This window comes from Neopsephotus bourkii, unplaced genomic scaffold (genome assembly GCF_033783945.1).
Source record: "Neopsephotus bourkii isolate Nb327-2 ecotype Australia unplaced genomic scaffold, CSIRO-AGI_Nbou_v1 NB_220, whole genome shotgun sequence".
In the NCBI taxonomy this organism is placed as follows: domain Eukaryota; kingdom Metazoa; phylum Chordata; class Aves; order Psittaciformes; family Psittacidae; genus Neopsephotus; species Neopsephotus bourkii.
Genome location: NW_026900732.1, coordinates 69,195 through 87,912, shown reverse-complemented (window position 1 = coordinate 87,912; position 18,718 = coordinate 69,195). Strand labels below are relative to the sequence as shown.

The following is an 18,718-nucleotide window of genomic DNA, read 5'->3' as shown; positions in this document are numbered from 1 at the left end:
TTCAAGGCTAGGTTGGATGAGGCCTTGGGTAATATGGTTTAGGGTGAGGTGTCCCTGCCCATGGCAGGGGGCTTGGAACTTGATGATCTTAAGGTCCTTTCCAACCCTAACTATTCTATGATTCTGAGATCACAACTCAGAAGACTGGTTTGCGTGTCCACAGACAGTGGTGTAGTCTGAAATTGTATAAAGCTTGTGAACATTCTGAACACTGCTCCAGCTAAGGAAAATACAGTGCAGTAACACAGTAAATCCTGAACCATGCCTATTTCACTCTGTACAGTGTTTTTCATAGAAGCATGGATAAGCCCACATGTCTACGTTGTGCAGTGCACAGCAGTGCAGAGATATTATCTGCAGTCCCTCTGCCTATGTGTTGGCAAAGCACCAAACCTGGCTTGTGAAGGAGACCAACTATGGGGAGCCAGACTGCTTCCTCCTTAACAGATAGATTCTTTGCTGTGAGGCTGTAGATGCCTGAACCATGCTCAGTTGCACAGTATTGATGTATGCTTTACTGTCATTTGCACCTTCATAGCTGCTGAAGGTTGTTGAGCATCCAGCAGGACTTAACCTGGTCCTCTCTTCACATAAAACTTTGGAGTATGAATTTTGTGGAGCTGCACCTGAGAAGTCATGCATACTTGTTCCTAGTCTCTTAGTGTTTCTTTTTATCCCACCATGTCTGTGTTTTTCCTCACACACAGCAGAAAAGGGCACTAGTATAAATACTGTACTTAGAATAAAACCTTGCTCTTTGCAAACTCAGTCCATATACAAGCATTTAGTTTGTCAATCTAGGTTAGTTTTAAACAGTGCATTAATTCTGATTTGTATCATTCAATGGAAGAGAAAAAAAAGGGACATTATGGCCATGTGAGGAGTTCAAAAGGGTAAAATTATTAATAGTTTGGAAATAGAATTTTACACGATACTAATTCCTAGTAGAAAGAGATGAGAATAATTTCTAGCAGTTAGTAGTGAATTCGTGTAAGACTTGGTTCCTCTGCCAGTAATAAAAGTACAATGTTTCTTACGGAATTAAAGGTTTCTCATAATGATTAAATTAATTTTTAAAAAGGACGGGAAGAATTACTTTTCTCTTGAGCTACTAATGTACTTTATTACAGGTGAATTCCTACATTGGAGCAATTTCAAGACAGTACTTGTTAATATCCCTATTCATAGCAAACACCAAGTTGGTGTTTCTTCAATTTAATTACTTTATTACTGTGCAAAAGTCTAGCTTCTAGCTGTTGTGCCCATTTCTGATTCTTTTCTAAATATCTGCTCTATGCTAAACTCTGTCAAAGTGCTGAGATTTTAGGGGATTTTCTTTTCTTTCTGTGGTGACTGCAGAGAATTTTGTGTTTTATAGTCTGAGCTACAGTGCTTTTCATGCTGACAGCACTGTCCATATCATGGTAGTCTGGCTGAGCAGAACCAGATGTTGTAGGCTCAATGGCTGGTTTCCTGCCTGAAGCAGAGGCTTCTGATAAAGTCCAGTTTTTCATAGCAGGAATTCTTTAATGCTGTATTTCCTTGAAAAGAAAGAAAATTCTTAGTTTCCATGTGCACAAACTTCAATTAAATTGGATTAAGCACTTAGCTCTTCAGAGAGTTTTTTCTCCCAAGGAATCTCATTGCTAGGACTCTGTGTTATCATCCAGAATTCAACTTCTTTAATGCCTCAAATTGGGGATGGTAACAATCTGACTGTGATAATACATATGTAACTTGCATGTTATTGGTAGTTTTAACATTGTCCGTAATTTTATATCTTAGTCACTAGGACGGTAACTTACTTGCAGCACCTGCAAATATGGGGTGAAGAATTCCAGCTTTGCATTGGTGTATTTGTTAAATGTGCATTTACTGTCGCTGTTAGCTGGTGAATTCTGCACCAGTAGCAGTTCACTCCCCAGCAAATTAAGGAGCTAGGCTAAAGCACAGTATCCATAAAAAGTATCCTTGCACCTCCTTCCCATAGTGGACAGGATTATCACATTAGTTTTGAAGAGAAAGGCAGATTCAGCAAGGAGCTGTGCTGGCTATTTTTACTTTGACCACTTACTCCCTGAAGAGCAATGAAGAGGCAGAGGCATTCTGCAGCCCTTTCTCAGAGATCTGAAGCAGAACGAGCAGCTGTTGGCCTAGTCACAAGTGCATTTCAGTTCTGTAGTGCTCCCATGGCTCCATAGCTGGCAATGAAGTTAGGCATGTGAATTTACTTTTTTACCCCCTGGGACTGAATCAGAAAGTTGCCTGTTGGAACTAGGTCAAAAATTACCTTACCATTATTTTGTAAAGTGTCTCAAGTACTTTAAAAACTACTGTCCTTTTGGTATGGTGCACAAGATGCTGGTAATATTTGGCTGAGGTGTTACAGCATCTGTGTGACGGAAAACTTAATGGTATGAAGGACGGAGCTGTGTGTTCACACCATGACCTATAGGTGGCAGCGAGGAGCGGAAATAACTGCAGGGCCGCAGTGTGTGCGTGTTCGAGTTCCCTGATGAGTGTTTGCACCATCCTTGTGATTGTGTAGCCTTTTCGAGCCTGCTCCACCAGGAGACAGAAAAAGTCCTGTGAACTTGAATGACCCAAAGGGAGATACTAAGTTTGGCTTAGAAAGTTAAAGGCCAGGCACTGATCTTCCACACAGCAGTTCATGTCCTTGGAGTATTGTGGTTGTTCTGAACATTAATGTGCTTCGTGTAGCTCAAATAAGTTTCTAGTATGTATGGTTGCTGTATATTGCAAGGCATGAGCAAGGTAGGTTGTGTTTATAGGACCTTAACTTTCTGCTGGGGTAATTTTCAAGTTTTGCTGTTGAAATCTTTCAAACATGGGGAAAGGCTGGTGTGAGATTGAGAGGCAGAAGAGAGTTATCGGATCAATTACCTGGCACCACAGTTACGTAGCGTTAATGCAGAGGAGGCTCCATTGACTGAAAGGGAATTAAAATTGTCCTGATTAGAATTGGACAAGGAGATGATTTCTGCAATTACTAGAATCTGTAACTGTCCTCAGAACTATAGTCAGACAAAAAAAATATCCACCTGAAGTTGTAAGTCCTGCCCCTGAACAGCAGACCTTGATTCATTGTACTTTTAGTCCACTTGCAGAAGGATTTTAGAGTTAAAAACTGGGCAGGAAGGAAAATAAAAAAAATGTTTTTTTGGTTTTAGGTTCTTTGCAGATTTAAGTCCCTTCAGATTTTTTTTTGTGTATTGATTTCTGTTACTGTGGTATTTCTCAGTGAGATGTAGCAGACTAGAAAACAGAAAGACAAGAAGCTTGCCTACTGTTCTTTTTTTGTGCCTCATACTTCTGATAGCCTCTCTGCCAGCGTGGTAGTTTACGTCTTATCTTAGTGATATGGCTTAGTTATCTGTGTTGTGTATGAGGCGTTAACATTCCACTGCTTTTTGCTTAATAAATTGAAGACTGGGAAGAAGTAACACTGTTAATACTTGACCATATAAGGGGTATGACTCTTGTTTTAGTTCTGCTGCTTGCACAATATGCAGTTGAAACCTTTTAAGGGAAGGCGGTGCAGACGGAGTGAAAACATCCAGGAGGAGAAAATCCATTTCACATAATGGTGCCAGTGCTGGTGCTGTCATTGCTACTGCTGTGATTTTCTCACAGGTTGTTGGAGCTGCATAGTTAAAAAGGAGAGACTTACAGGTGGGACTGAAGAAAAAATTTAAAACCATTTAGTTCATGGCTCCTGCAACTTGAGAAACAGTAAGAATGAAGAGGGAACTGTCCAAAGGTGAGCTGAATTAGACTTCTGAAGTTGAGAAATGGAGTAGCAAAGTTGTCTTCAACATCAACAAGAAGAGACCACACACAGCAAGAGCAAGTGGAAACATCATACGGTGTGAATGGAATAGGGACTTTGTGACTTAAAAGGCAACGAATATTGTGTCTAAATTCTTAATAAAGTTTTTAAAATTATTTCTTTGCAAATAAATTTGATGTAGATGGAATGAGATAACTGTAAATTACTGGATGGAAAAGAAACTGTGGAAGCATGATAGGAGTTCAATCCTAGATCTCATCTTGCTACTGCAAAAGAATGAACCCATGGAATCTTAGAACTGGTTGCAGGTATGCTGAAGTGAAGTCTATCAAGGCAAAGACTGTACAATATGGTTATATTGTACAGGATTTCTAATAAAGGGATGGAAAATTGATGTAGGCAAACATAAATCAGTTATTTTGATCTCAGAAGTGTTCAGAGTGTTATATCCTTCAGGCCTTATGCACCTTTTTAAGTGGAGGCCCAGTGTGAAACCTTTTTTCTTCTATAGCTAGTAACTCTGAAAGTTCAGGTTGATCGCTTGTGAAATGCTAGTACCACACACTGTCCTTCAGTGGCCCACATGTCTGTCCCACAGATTACTTCGGTTCCTGTTTGTCAGGGTCTAAAAGTGCTTCTCTTTTTGCAGAATCAGGCTCCCTGCGGTCTGAATTACAGTACCTTGTCTACCTCAGCACTGGCTCCACAGAGAAGAGTAGGATTATTAAAAAAGTGTATTTTTGAACACTATGCTGTGTTTTGAAGTGGGCTCACTCAGGTGTCTGTGCATCTTTCACATGTGCAGCTGACACCTACAAGTGGTAGAAGATTAGAGACAGGGACATGCAATAGCCACTTCTTAGTGATTCTTTCATTAATACCTCTCTTCCTCCAGTTTAAGACTCCAGGCTGAACATGATGCTGCAGTTGACCCTAGCCAGCATTTCACCTACAGTGCAAAATTCCAGCAGATCATATACAACGATTCATGAGACCTGTCAAAGAAAGTCCTTCCCCCAGTGTTGTGACCTTTATCTTTGTGGCAAACAGGCATCATGACTGTGGTAGGGTGATGATGTTTGATTGACTGGTCTATGCTCAGAAGTTATAGAAATTTCACTAGGCACAAGAAAGTCAGCTTGCCACAGGCCATTTGTTACATCTGAATGATGTGTATTCATCAGGACGTTTTGTGGCATTGTAAAGATTAGGTTGGAGCAAGCTTCCCTTTTTCATTAATGTAAGTCAGGATAATTCTGCTGAAGTGAGCGCTGTTTTGCTAGTGCAAAACCACATTGACAGGGAGATACCTTCAAGGACCACTTTGCTTTATTATCCCATCTATGAAAAACAGTGTGTTGTCTCCTCTGAAAACTGAAAGAAAGCTACACTAGGATATTCCTTTAACCTTTTTAAAATAAAAGAACATTCTGGTTTTTCCCCCAGTGGAAAGTTATCTTTTTTACACAGTTTAAGCATGATAGTATTTTTACTGTAATTTCAAGGAAAATTATCTGGTCTTTTAAGGGTGCTGTATCCTCTTGTTTCTTAGTTAGGTGACATAGAATCATAGAATAGTTAGGGTTGGAAAGGACCTTAAGATCATCAAGTTCCAACCCCCCTGCCATGGGCAGGGACACCTCAATCTAAACCATATTACCCAAGGCTTTACGGTTGGCTTTCTGGGCTGCAAGCGCACACTGCAGCTGGCTCATGTTCATTTTCTCATCGACCAGCACCCCCAAGTCCTTCTCTGCAGGACTGCTCTGAATCTCTTCTCTGCCCAGCCTGTAGCTCTGCCTGGGATTGCTCCGACCCAGCATATGGCTATGAAGTATAAGGAAGAAGATCTGTGATATTCAGATGTGTAACTGCACTTCTTAGTAGTACAGTTGCCTGGTGCAGAACAGGTAAGTTTTCCACATTAGTCTCTTAAGGCTTTCGGGATCAATTTTAGAATTGCCTGATAATTTCTTTTTCCTGGCAGGAAATTTTCAAAAATCCTAATCTTCACAGTGAAGATTTTTGTTGTGTTCATTCTTACCTTTGTTATGAAATGGCCAGCTCATGGTTTGATAAGACAGATTTCAAGAACTGGCTTAACAATTCTGTATTGGTATTAAATACTCCAATAATTATGCTTTCTAGTTAAGAGATAGCTCAAACAGCTTGTCATGGCTGCATTGTATGTGTTGTAATGTTTTAATAAAAATTGGTTGCTCAGTACAGATAGTGCAGGATTAGCTCTTAAAAATAAAAAAACGAGTGATATTGTACAGTAGGAGGGTAAACTGAAGTATATAACATTACAAGAATTTATCTTCTTATTATGACTCACTAATATCTCCTCATTTAAAAACAGCTGCTCTTGCTTTTTTTTAAATTTACAATACATAGTTTTAAATAATGTGTGTAATTGCAAAAAGCACAGTCCACTCTTCTTTGATTTTTTTTCTTTTTTTTTTTTTTCCTTCTAAACTGGTATTTTGGCATACTGGGAACAGAAAGATTCTTAGCTCTGGTATGGACAGAATAACTAAGGTCATTGTCCTTCAGTTTAGGTCCAAGCGTAAATACTCCATTTCCCAGTCTAGCAAGAGCTTATTAGTGCTACACACAGACAGAAGAAACTTCATTGTGTAATTTCATTGATGTAGTGAGCACTTAACGCTGAAATAAGGCAAGCAAGAATACTATTTGAAGTCAGTCCCATTAAACGTCTGAGGTGACAAGAACCAGAATGTCCATGGTTTTGTTGTATTCCTTCTGCATAGTTCATACTCAGGGAACATATAAACACAGGTATATCAACTATGTGGTTAAACATAAATAGAATGCCTTTACTTCAAACAGACTAGCAAAATGAATGTATCATATTGCTCTTTTTTTTCTTTTCTTTCCAATTTTTATTTTGAATTGCTCTGGAAGTATGTTCCGTTCACCAAGTTGGGCCTTTTGACAGCTAATACCTCCACCTAGAGAACTCAGAGACTGAGGTGTTGCCCTTACAAGAACACTGCTGCATCAGTGGCTTGATAATGACAAGGAGTAATTTGTTAAAAAACAGGGGAAGTTTAGATTGGCTATAAGGAAGAAATTCTTTACTGTTAGGGTGGTGAGGCACTGGAGTGGGTTGCCCAGGGAAGTTGTGAATGTGTCAATTCATGGCAGTGTTCAAGGCCAGGTTGGACAGAGCCTTAGGTGACATGGTTTAGCGGGAGGTGTCCCTGCCTATGGCAGGGGGGTTGGATCTGGATGATCTTAAGATCCTTTCCAACCCTGACTATTCTATGATTCTATGATTCTATGATGTGGTTTTTACATATATGTATATACACGCACATATAAAAATACAAATATATATAAATACATATATAGGACATATAAAATTTACTTTGATGAGACCTCTGCAAGATGCAAACTGTTTGCAGCACCAGTTCCAAAACTCACTTTCTGAGAGAAGTAGTATCATGTCTGCACAAAAAGTCTCATATAGGTAACACAGTCTTTATGGTAACCATTTTCCATTTTTGCTGCTCCAAATGTAGGAACACCAGTGTAAACATACAGAGAGAAAAGAAACTTAAAGAGCTCTATATATATAGGCTTGTTTGAACTGTCCTGTGAAGATACATTGCTAAACCCATCATAGGTTGTAATTAATGAATCTGTGATTTGTTACGGATAATAACCTTTACCGTGACCCACCAAGCAATTGTTCTGGCAGAATTACAAGTTCCAGAAACCCTGATCCCAAGCATTTAGTTGCCTAGCAAAATAAAATATTTCCTTAGCAACTTTCAAGCTTGTCACAAAGTCATATGCTGCATGGATAGTGCTGGAAATCTTCAGTGCTACATAGAAACTAATTTCCAAATTTTGGTCCATGAGGGATGCTACCCTTTCATCTCTTTTTTTTTTTTTTTTTAATCTGTTTGCTTGCTGTAGCAGTGGCTGAAAGCTCTGATTTTGTCATTTTGGCTACAAGAAAGCAGATTGGTGAATGTAAAGTAAAAAAAAAAAGGTTTCATAAATGAAGTTTGGGGGGTTGTTTTTTACTAAAAACCTGTTATTTAGAAAGATGTGGATGTAGCATTGAAAGTCCCTCCCCCTTCCTGCATTTAATTTCTGTTTTCCCTGGCTTTGAAGACGTAGTAATTTGCCAGTTACAGATTATTAGTTTCCTTCCTCTGAGGGTATTTTCCTGTAGTTTGCATTGCTATATCTTTGTTCTGTTGCAGCATATAATCTCTCTTATCCTGCAGCTTTGAGAATTTTTTCTTAAAGAGAAGGCATCTTCTTGTGGGAACGCCTGTCATATTTCTGCGGGTAATCATTTGCCTTAAATGTCTATAGGCTGCTGAAAGGCACATTGTGAATTTATTGAGACTTCCAGTGATGATTCTTTATTTCAGTAAAATGGCAATTAAAATGGAGTATGATTATTTTTCAGTTTACTCCCATTTACTCTGTTAAAGTCTTAAGAACGAAACAAAAAAAAAATTGCAAGGAACAATCTGTCATATTTCACTGTAAACTTTGTATATATCTATATGTCTATGTTTATTTGTTTGAAAGGCTTAGTTTAAAGTAGGCCCAGTGCCAACAGAATTAATACCTATATTTATGTCTAGTATCTAGTGCTAGCCTAGTGCATAGAAATCTTTGGAAACCATGACAGACCCTGAAAGAATTTGGTGCTGGTCACAACAGATCTCTCCAAGGCTGTTTGTCCCCAGACCAGAGGAATACAGGAAAGTGAAAAGGAAAGGATTTCCTTCTCCAAAACCAGTACCAGGGTATAGGAACATTTCTGCAAGCAGATATATTCCTGCTGTGTTGTTAGGCTATCTCAAGAGAATAGGTTTTGCTCTCCCAGCATGTTAGCCATTGTTTTTCTGATTGATTGTTTTCTACTTTTTGGCAGTAGGGCTGTGTTCCCAGCCTGTAGTTACTGTCACTCAGAGATTAAGTCCTTTTATGTTCCTGACTTTTGCAGAGCCAGGCAGAAACCTGTTCAGCTGTGCACTGCGTAACTTCCCTTATGCAAGCAGCATTTCTAAGGGCCAGTAATATAGCTACTGCTTCCTAACACTAAGGTATACACTTGCCTCTACCTCTAGACATGAAAACAAAGCTCAGGATTAAGCATTTTGACATTTTTTTCTCCACGTGCTTCTTTAGCACTTTTAAAATAACTATCAGTAGTGTCTACTCTGTCGTTTACATCCCACTCTTTTTAGTTGTAATATATAAGTACAAAAATGAAGACCTAGCCTGAATAAGAGACTTATATAGCAATGAAAACTTATTACATAAAAAATGGGGGATTTGGAGACTTAATGCCAATGCTGATTAACAATTTGAAGATTTCATAGTGAATACTTAAGGGCTAAACTGTCATTTAGGTTCATTTATGTAACCAGATTTTGAAAGGTTGGTTATGTGCATACTTGGGACAGTTTGTCCCCTCTGCCTTATGCACCTTTTAAGACAGAGGGGAGGACCATCTGAAAACAGATGTCTGTCTGCTAATCAGAAAGGTGACTGGTTTCACCTTAACATGTAACTTCTAGGTTGTTTGTGCTAAACATGTTGAGTCCCACGTTAATTGGTCTGCTTTGCCTCGGCTTGGTTGCAGTTAAAATTATGTAAATCATCTCACATCAGGTATTCTTCTGTACAGGTGGAGTTTAGGAAGTGTTTATTAGTTGTGGTTGTTGCAGCAGTCCTACGTAGACTATAAGATCCTTTTTACTCAGTCATGTTGCTGGACTGTATCTCAAGTCTTATTTTTCATATAAAATATAAACAGCTGGCTCCAAAAATCCTAGGCACACAATGTAAAGAAGCAAATAGATTTAGAATCAAGAAGAATGGTAATATTCCTTCTGTGTAAAACCTAACTCAGTAGTGGGTTCCTTTGAGGATGTTCCTATGTCTTCCTTCTCATCTTTTAGTCCAAGAAAGGATTTTTACACTATGGTGTATAACAGGAATAATTACCAGTTCACAACCTGGGAAAGAAAAAGCACATCTGGCTTATACAGCAGTTTATTTTGCTTCTTGCAAATACTGACAGGTCAGCCAGCTAGTGGGAGCATGTCGTGTGTGTGCCAGAGGAGACAGGAAAACTTAAGTCCAGACTCAGGTTGTGCTCAGAAAGCTTTTTTAGAGGAGATGTTGCATCTTGGAAACATTCTTGTCTTGTCTTGCCTTTGAACACATGAACATAAGCAAAAGTGTCTTTCAAGCATATCAGTGTTGGCCACCCGGTATTTTGTAAAGGAAGGTACTTCAACATGATGCTTTAACTGTCACTAGAATATTAGTATAATAGAACTGTGTATCTCTAGATAGAACTGTTTCTTGCTCAGTAAGAAGAGAAAGATACTGGTAAAGCCTATTGAGCTGACTATTTTCCAAAATACTAGTTAGTATATAAACTACCTGGGTTCCTGTTAAAGTCAGGTGCTGAGACGAGGATGAGGTGCTGTTGATCTGTTGGGTTTTTTTGTTTGTTTATTTTATTTCTAGCCCAGCTGTAAGGAGATGCAGCAAGACCTTGAATATTCCTCAACTGATCTCATGCCATATTTTAAAAACAGTGTCATCTTAATCGTGTGATGTTCTGCTGTGTATTTTCCAGAGTGGCAAAAGTAATGAAGGTTCCTGTGTATGAGACACCAACAGGATGGAGATATTTTTCCAATCTCATGGACTCTGGACGTTGCTCACTTTGTGGAGAGGAAAGCTTTGGCACTGGTGAGTAATGCATAATCAAAAACTTCCACAGACTTTTAATGACAATTTTTCATTTTCCTGGATGTTTAAGTCAAAGCCAAAAGAATAAGCAAAGTAACTGCCCTGTACTGGAACAGTGAACTGTTAGTTGTTCACAACTTGACAGTCTTCTTGCAGCTGCGGTCCAGTACCTTGAAGTATGAAAAATGTGGAGGATGAATATTCAGAAGCCATAGGGAATCCTGTCACTGTACAGACAGTTTTTGCAGGTGCCTCGCACTCTCTTTTGGTTTGAACATAATCCAGAAAGGTCTCACTAGTTCCACTGTAATAGTCTCTTTGCAGTCTGCAACTGCATTTGGAGGGATTTTGCCTGTCTGGAAAAAACACATGGTTTTTCCTAAGGGGGTGCAGTGTAGAAAGTACGAGGACTGGTATGTCTAATGATACGTCTAATCAAACTCAGATAATCATCAGGAATTCAACTGCATATCAGCATCTGTGTTTTCCCTATGCATTGTTTCCTTGCCTGTCCCAAGAACCAGTCAAACAATAGAATACAGAATGAAAGACATATCTGAGCTGTCATGAATTCAGTACTGACAGGAAGCATTAGAGCAGACAATTGAAGTATGTAGTCTATTTATCTGCACAAGTGTGGTCTTGCTTCATGAGAAAAACTAAATAAATTTCACAGTGTTTCTTTTTTTTTTTTGTTTTGTTTCCTGCATTTTGGCACAGAAATTAGCTCTTTGTATTTCTTAGTAGGATTATATTACAAGTATTTTTAAATTAACACATATCAGAATAACTTAAACATTTGCCCAGCTAACAGTTTAGTCTGTAGTTTGGTGTGAGTTCCATGGAATTCTTTATTTTGGTGTAGATTTCTTTGGCTACAGCGTTTTATAGAAAATAAGTTATCATGCATGGAAACTTGGTTATAAATTTCATTTTGCTTTGGTTGAGTTAAATCTGGTATTAAGTTTGTTGGTTGAGGTAAATTAGAGCAGAAAACTGTTTATTTTAAAATGGGGTATCTTTAAGCCATAGACATGCCACTTCATTTGTTAGCCTGTCATTACCTGTAAGTATCTGAATGGACTATGAAGGAAGAACCAAAACTCTATTAGATTTCTTCAGATATCTATCTGTATAAAGTAAGAGAATTTAAATTAATGATCGAAGTTTATTTTCTCTTTGTTGTGAATGGGAACCAGTGTCCTATTATTAGCATGCCTTGGCTTAATTATGACTGGCACAGATTAGTATTGCCTTGAATGTGTATTTTAAGTATGTATATTCAAAGGGTACTCTGCAAGGTTATTGAGTGAGTTGTAACTTGGAGAGAGGGACAGGAACATCTTGTACCTTTCAGAATGCCCTGACATTTATTGTGGTGTGTTGTTAGACAGCATCTCCATTTGCCCGTCAGAGGTCTGGAATAGGGAGTTTCCAGCTCTAGCGGCTTTTTGCTGCTTTTTCACCAGGTCAGTTTCGTAACCCTTCCCTATAAATATTGAAGCTCCTCCTGTTCATCTAAATGCAGATATTTCCATGAAACTTGGGTGGTCTTGAGACATCAGCATGACCTCATTAGCTCCCAAATTATTTGGAAAAATCTCCTGCCTTTATTGTCATGCTGAAGAAAGGGAAGTGTGGGTTTTGACTGGAAGGACCTTGTAAAAGGTCGATGGAGAGTTTCCATCGGCTGAAGTACATCTGGGCACCTTAGCCCACAGAGTGCATCATCACCTGCTGCATGCAATTTTATCTGTTGAGGTATGTAAAGTGAGGCGGGATGGCCTCTATTTGTCACTGCCTTAGGCCTGTTTCAGCTTGGGAAGAAGCAAGTAAGGCTCCTAGACAGTATTACTCTGGTGATATGAGTACAACTCTTCCAGATGCTTTCTGTCTCAGGGAGAAGGGAGTAATCTTTGGTTGCTTAATAGAAGCCTTGTCTCCTTTGAGGAGACTTGCCATTTAAACTTTATGGCTCAGTTATAAAAAAAGCCAAATACCAAATTTCACATGCACAAATTCCCATGCACAGCAAAAAGGTGTATTCAGGGCTTGCTAAGCGGGTTGTCCCAAGCATTGGTGAACTTTAGCACTGCAGATCAGAAATCAGTAGAGGCTGAAACACTGAGAGCATTGTGGTCTGTGTTGGTCTAAGTTTATTACCCTGAGTACTGTTTGGGTGGTTGCTGAAATTGGAAAAGAGGGACAAGTGTCTCATAAAGTTCAAGCAAAGGCCTCTGGAGTTTGTCTGTTTTTCTAGGTAGGTAAGAGAATTTCTCTTAATTTCTCTCTGTTCATGACTTCTGACCTTTGCTTGTGTCCTTCTGTAGGGCCCTAAACCAATTGCTTTTTGTACTATAGCCTCTCTTCTGATTTTTTGAGGTCTCCTGACCTCAGACAAGTCTCTGCATTCTTAGTGATCTCTGTGTTTCTGTCTTAATCTGGTTCTCCTAGCCTATCATTAATTCTCCAGAGTCCTAATAAATGCTAAGGATGCTTGAACAACATATTGCTGGCTAGCATGGAGAGCAGCTCTACACCAATACCTGATCTGTGCATCCTGGTACTTTCTGGTCGGATGAGCTTTGTTGCACGCACTTAAGTGCAGAAAACCTCCTGACCTCCCATTTAAACTAGTGCCATTTAAAAGCTAATCTGAGCTCTCAAGATTGAATACCATGGCATCCAGACAGCTTGAGCACTTGTTTAAACTGGGTCCTCAGTGCATGTGTAGTTGCTTTGTAGGTGAATCATGACAGTGCCTACAGGGCAGTTATGCAGCCATTATGATGCCTGAAGTTTGTTTCTCTTCCTGCCTTTGTTTCCTTATCATCTTTCAATTCAATGCAGCTGTCTGAAAATATCTCATATACCAGTAGGTTTATTTGTAAAATGCAATCTGATCTGTAGCCGACCAATACTTTAACAATGTGAGCTGGTTTTAGCAATAAATATTCACCTTATTGCACATCTTTTAGTGATGTCCTCAGCTCTGTGACATCTCATAAATTTCTGCCAGTATTGGGCATTTGAATCAATCTTACAGCTTTACCCTTAGGGAAATGAAACTTGGCAATTCTTTATATTTCAGCATGGAATATTTAAATAAATGTACTATATAGATGATCAGAGTTGGAAATTTGCTGTTCTGTTCAAAAGAAGGGGGCTTTACAGATCCATAGTCTATCATCAAACTAACGAAACAGCACTGCAGACCAATTGCCTGTGTACCCAGGTAATCCAGGACAGCTGTAATTTCCAAATAATACAGAGGCCTGGTTTTGTAGCATAAGGGATTTTGCTCTAGCAAGTAAATAAATCAAATTTTCTGCTATAAAAGGACAAAAGATTTTGAAAACATCCCGTATGGCTGTGTTTCCCAGACTTGTTTTCTGGCAGCTGATCTTGGAGCTCAACCAATTCTTTAAAAACTTCTTCCATTTTTGTAGCAGTGTGGGGAGCTTGTCAGATGAGGTTAGTAGCTTTTTGCTTCTATGACTAATGTCCAGGACACAGTTCAAGGAAGGGCGTCAGCAACAGCAGTTAGATTGTAAATTTCATCAGCAAACTATTAATCAGGATTAGGAGAGTTGTGTGTCTGATTTATCTTTCTGAAGTTTAAGCCACTTCAGTAATTGCTACATATTTCATAATTTGCATGCTTCATCTCCAAATTTCCTGATTCTGTTAACATCAGGTGCCTTCTCCTGCAAGATTATGTGGAAGAGGGACCAGTGGAGAATACAAAAATGTGCTGCTGCTGAAATGAATGAAAGCCTTAAAAGAGCTGTTTGCTGCTATCTATTACAGTAACATGAATCTAAAATAATCTCATTAACTTGAATAAAGGGACAGAGCAGAATGCCTGTAAATCTCCATTTGCCTAAAGTATCATCAAGGTTTAGATCGATGGATGATAATTTTGTAAGACTCAAATTGTGTGCAAACAAAATGATTTATCATGAGTTTATATCTTCTTTTCAGTGAGGTTTTTATTTAAAAATCACAATTACAAAATGCAATATGCTAGACACAGATGACTAGTTTAGGTAAAAGCAATTACATTTTCTTAATGCATATGACCCTTACAGCTCACTATCAGGATTGGAAATATCAGATACAGCAGAAGTTAGACATATAGAAACCAGCCTGCATGTCCAACATCTTTCCAGTATCAGAAAAACCATAATAAGAATATTTTTTGCATGATCTTTGTTTCTCAGGCTACTGCCCCACAAGACTTTACTTCAAGCCTGTTTAAGCTGAGTACTTCTTTATGAATAGGAACATACTCAGAGTTTTTCCCAGATTGTTTATTCTGAGTTTGGTTATAGCAATTGATGATCACAGTAGTAAATGTAATTTTTGCTACTGTTATATGAAAGAATGTGTGACAATTAAAAATAAGTTGTTGAGGAAGTTGCAGTTACTATAATTTTCCTTACTGATGGCAAATTAAATATAATGGAATAATCAGAAAAATATTTGTTGGCTCCTGTTCTGTTGTCTCTGTTAGCTTCAGCTCCTTAAACAGAGTCTAGAATTCATTATTACCTTGGGTGGTTCAATTAAATGTATTACTGAGAATTATCCTGAGATTGCTGAGAGCCCTTAGAAAGCAGGGAGGACTATTAATATTGCAGTCTTAGGAATACATAGTTTCAAGGCACATTTTACTCGATCCCTCTGCACAAGAGAGCTCTGCCTTTGCAGATCCACAGCAGTAGATGCTGGATCAGCTGGGAGAAAGCAGCCCTCAGGAGAAGGACTTTGGGGGTGTTGGTTGATGAGAAGCTCAGCATGACCCAGCAGTGTGCACTCACAGCTCAGAAACCAGCCATGTGCTGGGCTACATCAAAAGGAGCATGACAAGCAGGTTGAAGGAGGTGATCCTGCCCCTCTGCTGTGCTCTTGTGAGACCCTGTCTGTAGTATTATATCCAGCTCTGGGGCCCCAATACAAGAGGGACATGGATGTGCTTGAAGGAGTCCAGAGGAGGCCACAAATATGATCAGAGGGATGGAGCACCTCTGCTATGGAGACAGGCTGAGACAGTTGGGCCTCTTCAGCATGGAGACAAGAAGACTTCAGGGTTACCTTCTAACAGTCTTCCAATACCTAAGGGAGGCCTACAAGAAATTTAGAGAGGGACTTTTTACAAAGACATATAGTGACGGGACAAGGGGGAATGGATTTAAACTGAAAGAGGGGAGATTTAGATTGGACATTAGGGAAAAATTCTTTTCTGTGAGGGTGCTGAGACACTGGCACAGGTTGCCTAGAGAAGCTGTGGCTGCCTCATCCCTGGAAGTATTCAAGGCCAGGCTGGGCTTTGAGCAGCCTGGTCTAGTAGAAGACATCCCTTTCCATGGCAGGGGCGTTGGAACCAGATGGTCTTTAAGGTCCCTTCCAGCCCAAACCATTCTATGATTCTATGATTCTGTGATTTATAAAGCAAAGCAGAATGGTGTTAGTGTGGGGCAGCAAAATGAGCTCCTTCCCTCCTGTGTGAACTGGGCAGTAGGAGTAAGTGAGAGAGAGAGAGGGCAAAGACATCTGCAGACAACCGTACATGAGGTAAAAACAAGAGCTGACTAACAGAGTTGCAGTTACAGATTTGAATTTTCCAGAAGAAAGACGGGCAATAAAGAGAACAACATATGTGCATACAGTAACCCAGTTGACCAGTGTGCTGGTGGAATAGAAGAGGGTGAATAAACAATTTCCAAGAAATCCCAGTTGTCCGTTTTCCTCCTCCTAAGAACAAGAAACTGAGACACTTCTTGGGCATACATGATTATTGTTCTGTACTCGCATCGGGCTAGTGTTTTTAACCCGTGACTTTTGATTCTGGAACAGTTGTGCTGTTTCCAGCTTTTCTGCACAGATTTTGGCCTCTGAATTGGTTTCTTCCAGTGCTTTCTCTTTCCAGAGGAGCAGCAATCTGTATGTCCTCCCGAAGGACACACAAGGATGCAGCACATGCCAAAGCTGCTAAATGGATCAAAAGAATGATATATTTATGCAGTTATCCCTCTTTATACAGGTTTATGAGCTTAAGCCATGCCAAAGCAAGGCTCAGTGCACAACAAAAAGCTTTACAAAAAGTCTTCCGTCCATGTTTTGCCGCACGATTTTGGTTCAATGAAACACACTCAAAATGTTTGCTAAAACACATTTCTTCTTCGCTGTTCAGTTCAGACCATCATACAGTTGTCGTGATATGTAGACCATTTTGCTGAACGGATGTTGTGCCTTTCACTGCATAATTTGTTGGCCTGCAGTCTGCAGAGTGTTACACAACAGGAGAATAAATGATCATTTTACACTGGCACAAATTGCTGAGGTGTTTAGCTCAATACCATGTCTCCAGTTCTTTCTGGTGTCTGTTGAGACACTTAGGCTGTTTACATTGCTGGTAATGTCAGCCACAGAGGTGACTTTTTAGGTGAAGCTGAATTTTCCAGTGTTAAGGATGAATGGCTGAAAGGAGAAACAGGTGGGTTAGGGAGGAGAGGAGCAGCCATGGTGGGGTCTTTATAAGCGAGCATGCTTCTACCAGATTCCTGCCCAGCCCCAGGGGGTCCCCCAGCCTGCCCAGGAACTTGGGGGTCAGCCCCTGCCCCAGTGATGCTGCAGCAGGGCCAGTCTCCATCTGCCCATACCCCCCCATCCTGCCTGGCCAGCGGTCCCCCCCGACAGGCCTACCCATGGTCCCACATCCTCGCCTGGCCTCCATCCATCCCCATCCCAAAGGAGGTGCCCAGTGCCCGGGGTGGGGCTGCCCTTGGGCCCCCAGCTGCCCTGCTCCTGGCTGGAGCAGTGGGGTGGGCCTGGCTGCTGGACCCTGCCCTGCCACCCCAGGTGAGCCCCAGTGCTACCAGTCCCAGGGGCTCCACAGATGCTGTGGTGACCTGAGGACTTTTCCTGCTGCTACCAGAAGAACGATGGATACCAGTTGGAAGGGACAGCTGTATTCTTGGTCTCTCTTTTGGTGACTATGGCAGAAGCCTGCACCATTATCTGGGAACATAATCCTGGCTACAGTAAAAATTATTGTGACCATGCTGTCTGCTTTGCCTATGAATAAGCTGACTTGATTGTCGGTAGGACATGCTGCTGGTGTTTCTGTAAAAGACACCCTTCAGTTCATTTAACATGTTCTCACAATGAGGGAGTAGAAAAGGTGACGACCTGATTGTTCAAAGGACTGACTTCCTGTGGAGGGACATTTATTTTCCTTCCTTATCTGAAGCTATTAAGAAAGGTATGAGAGCTCACAAATAACACTGCCCTTTTTCCTCTGATTAGTTGGCACTCCATGCTTTTACAGCGCCCAGGGCTCTGGAACTAGGAACAGAATAAGCTGTTGCTCTTCCTACAGCAGCCCCTCACAGACCAGCCCGTAGCTGTAGCTGTTGTAGGAGACTGCCCTTGCTGCAGAAAGCTCAGAGATCAAGGCAGATAAAAAGTGGCAGAAAGTCCCTCCAAGAAGAGGGACTGCCAAGTCCAAGGCAGCAGCAGTGACTGGAGGATCATCGAGACTGAACCTTAGGAATCACCGTGGCTCTCTGCATATCTTGCAGTTTTCCTTATATGTCTTTAATTTTCTGTTGACAGTTTTTCATATGATTAACAGCTTCAGTGGATCAATTTTATTATGAGAACTGTGTCTTCTGCCAGTAGCAAAACACAGGTGACTGTAGACTATGCAGGCTATTATGTAAAATCACACCACTGTGAAGCAGTCTTGCTGCCACAGGATTTTTGTGTTTGAGGAAGGAGGGTATTTCGTAAGACAGGTTTTCAAACAAAGACTTTTTAGATTCCTCTAAGTATCTTCTAACAGCACAGGCAGTTCAATTACCTGATGAGTAGGTAATTCATGGAGGAAACAGAACTTCTGAATTACTGCACTTCCGTTGTACTCAGGGTTTTAGTAACGTGTGACTAGACAGAAAGTTGTAAGGTTGCAGCTAACAAACTTTAAAAAAAATCTAGTGTTATTATGACAGAGCAATGAGTACATGTTTAAGTCTATTAGCTCATGTAGTCATCATCAGTATCAGTGTCAGGTTTCGTGCATTTTACTTTGTGTTAATTCTCATGTGTGCTTCTTCTTGATTTTTTGGTAATCTGTTT

General features: G+C 40.2%; 1 protein-coding gene across 1 annotated transcript in view; it reads left to right on the top strand.

The window, feature by feature from the left end:
• Window positions 1-18,718, top strand: part of PGM5 (phosphoglucomutase 5) — a 65,880-nt gene that overhangs the window by 29,748 nt on the left and 17,414 nt on the right. The window contains exon 7 of the mRNA XM_061344476.1: window positions 10,461-10,576. Within this exon, the coding sequence (XP_061200460.1) occupies window positions 10,461-10,576 (116 nt within the window). The remainder of the gene's footprint in view (window positions 1-10,460; window positions 10,577-18,718) is intronic.